The following is a 2,997-nucleotide window of genomic DNA, read 5'->3' as shown; positions in this document are numbered from 1 at the left end:
ACTTCAGGGATGTGTATATGTCATTATTTATTTATTTATTTATTTATTTATTTATTTAGCAGAACTGGGGATTGAACTCAGGCCCTTGCTCTTGCCAGTGAAGCACTTATTCCAATGAGCCACCTCCCAGGCCCCTATATGTCAAGGTTTATGGAAGCACAATTCCTAATAGCTAAGAACTGGAACCCACTATATATTCATCAAATGAAGAAGGATGAGTTGTCTGTACTTCAGGGAATGCTACTGAGCTATAAAGAAGGACAGATCACAGACATTTGTGCAAAAATGTGTTGATCTTAAAAATATAATCTGGGGGCCGGAGAGATGGCTCAGTAGAATCAAGCACAAGGACCTGAGTTCAATCCCTGGTTCTGAAAAAATAAATAAATAAAAAAAATAGAAAATAAAAAAATATATATATATATATATAATCTGGAGTAAAATAAATCAGTCACATAAGTTAAATATCACATAAGACTTCTAATCTGAGAAACACAAAGTACAAACTGCACAAGAAAGGATGACTGAAAGGCGAGGAAGAAGAAGATAGACTTCTCACAATGGGGAAGGCACCGAGAGAACACTGGTGAGAAAGGAGAGAGGCAGGAAGGGAAAAGAGATAGAATATAGATTTTCCATGTCCAGGAACTGAAGAAATCTAAATGAATGTAAGTAAACACTGTATATCCTACATATGTGCTGAGATCAATATAAACTTGAGTAAAAATCAGGAAATCTAATCCAGAGGAAAGCGATGAATGTCCCAAAGTCAGAGCAGGGCACGTGAAGAGAATCAAGCTGTATTTTGCAAATGTACCCAATTCCCACGATGACCATAAACTGGCTGTATTACAGACATACACTAATAAAGACAAATTAAATTAACAAATATATACGAAGTTTCTAGAAGCCACAAACTGTAGAGGATGTTTTCCAAAGTTTGAGAGAGAAAGAGAAAGTCATAGATTCTAACAGCAAAGGTGCCCCCAAGAAACTGCACCTGCTCCTAGGCCTCCAGAGAGTGTGGTGTGTCTTGTGCACCCCCTGTTGTCCTGAGCCCTCTGCAGGAAGGTTTGTGTCTGAGCTCATATGGAGTTCCTCTCACTGTGTCTTTTGCACAGTAATACATGGCTGTGTCCTCAGATCTCAGGCTTCTCAGTGTTAGTGAAACTTGGCTCTTGGAAGTTTCCCGGGTGATGCTCACTGGTGATTGAAGGGCTGAGTTATAAGCTGTACTTCCACTATACCCCATAACACCAATCCACTCCAGCCCCTTTCCTGGAACCTGACGGATCCAGTGTACACCATAACTGGTTAGAGAGAATCCGGAGACTGTGCAGGTGAGGGACAGGGTATCTGAAGGTTTTAAAAGATCAGGTCCTGACTCCTGCAGCTGCACCTGGGACAGGACACCTGAGGACAAGAAACACCACCATTAGTCAAACCCACACAACACCCCTTGCCCAGGTCCCATTCCTGAAACTCAGAGCCACTCACAGCAGGGAGCTGCCAGCAGGCAGAGGAGCAGAGCCAAGAACTCCATGATCAGGGAAGGCTCCTGTGGGAGGAGACTGGGGCTGCTCAGCCATGGCTGACTTTTCATGCTGAGCCTGGGGCTGCTTTGCATGGGGAGACTCTGAGGTATAAGAGAGGGACAGATGGCATGGTTCTTTAGTCTTCTCAGGGACAATGATTTTCTTGGGATGAACATTTGCACTGTGAACAGGAACAGGGCAGAAACACTTTTCTACATCTTCTATAGTATTCATTCAAGTTGAATACTATAGTGCACACAAGTTGAAATTGAGTAAGAACAATGACTCGAATTTTAAGCACAATTTGGGTCAGAATCTTTCATGTTACAGTGTTCCTATTATGGGATCTTTCTAACTTGCTCTCTGTATTTACTAATGCTTTCCTTTCTGTGAGAATTTTTATAGTGATACAGAAAAGTGTTATCTGTGAGGTTCTTCTTAGTGATGGTTTGAAATGTTGAAGAATATAACTAGGCCTTCTTTCTTCTTGTAGCAAGCCCTGTGCTCTTCTCTATGGTTGTCTTTTCCAAAACTGTTGCTTCATGCAGTGGTGTGGCATTCGTAGACAACCTCTGGACCTTGATTCTTAGGGCCTCTCAGTGTCTTGATTTGGGGAAGTCTCTCGGAGTCCACATAACTCCATCTCATCTCACTCTTAGATTTTTAAAATTAGGGATTTCAAATCATAGAATAACATAATGCAACCACAAAATTTATATGTCAAAGTCTGTTTCCTCAATTGCTAGCCTCTTTTTCTCATAAATTGTCACATTCTATATTCAAATAATAGTACAGTTTTACTAGTATGCTCTTTCTACAAACCTCAGTGCCATTAATATTTCACCTAAACAAAATTTTTCTTCTGTATTTTTTATTATTTCTAAATGATATTTATTTCTATTCAAATAGATAAATAAAATTGTATTCACAAATCTATTGAATAAAGCCTTGGTATCCAAGGCTTTTATTTCTGTGAAATACCCTTGTGTAATAATCACACAAACACAACCAAATCATTAGAAACTGAAAGTAAAATACAATATAAAAGCAGAAGAACTAAAATCAGATTCTCTCTTGTTGTCTTGATATTCTGGGACTTCCCAAGATCTGGTAACATTCTGTACCTCTCTCTCAAATCCCTGAGGACTCAGATTTTCATAAGGAATCATGCACCTGAATCCAATAATTAGAAAATCAAATCCAAGGTCTCGGATCGCCCACCACCAATCAAGTAGAAGATGGATGACACTTGAGAGGAAATACTCACACTTCAAGGCCGGTAAGTCTTTGTACCTGGGTCACCCCAGCTGCCTTCCATGGCTGTAAATGTGCTGAGATAATGAGGCCCCTGCTCTGCACACCACTGGAGCTCCTGAGACTGTGCATCACACGGCCCCAAGGGACAGTGCAAATGTGAGTACCTGCTGTGTTCCCGCACCCTGCTCTTCTCTCAAAAACAAAG

At 40.6% G+C, this 2,997-nt stretch overlaps 1 gene segment (V, D, J or C); it reads right to left on the bottom strand.

The window, feature by feature from the left end:
• Positions 1-1,006: 1,006 nt before the first annotated feature.
• On the bottom strand, positions 1,007-1,557 carry LOC111814264. The segment is given in 2 exon segments: positions 1,007-1,413; positions 1,498-1,557. Coding segments are annotated over 2 exon segments (453 nt in total).
• Positions 1,558-2,997: the final 1,440 nt, after the last annotated feature.

The sequence above is a fragment of the Octodon degus genome, unplaced genomic scaffold, assembly GCF_000260255.1.
Source record: "Octodon degus isolate 3935 unplaced genomic scaffold, OctDeg1.0 scaffold00284, whole genome shotgun sequence".
NCBI lineage: Eukaryota > Metazoa > Chordata > Mammalia > Rodentia > Octodontidae > Octodon > Octodon degus.
Note: the sequence above shows the minus strand (reverse complement) of the source record. Positions and strands in the feature narration are given on the sequence as shown.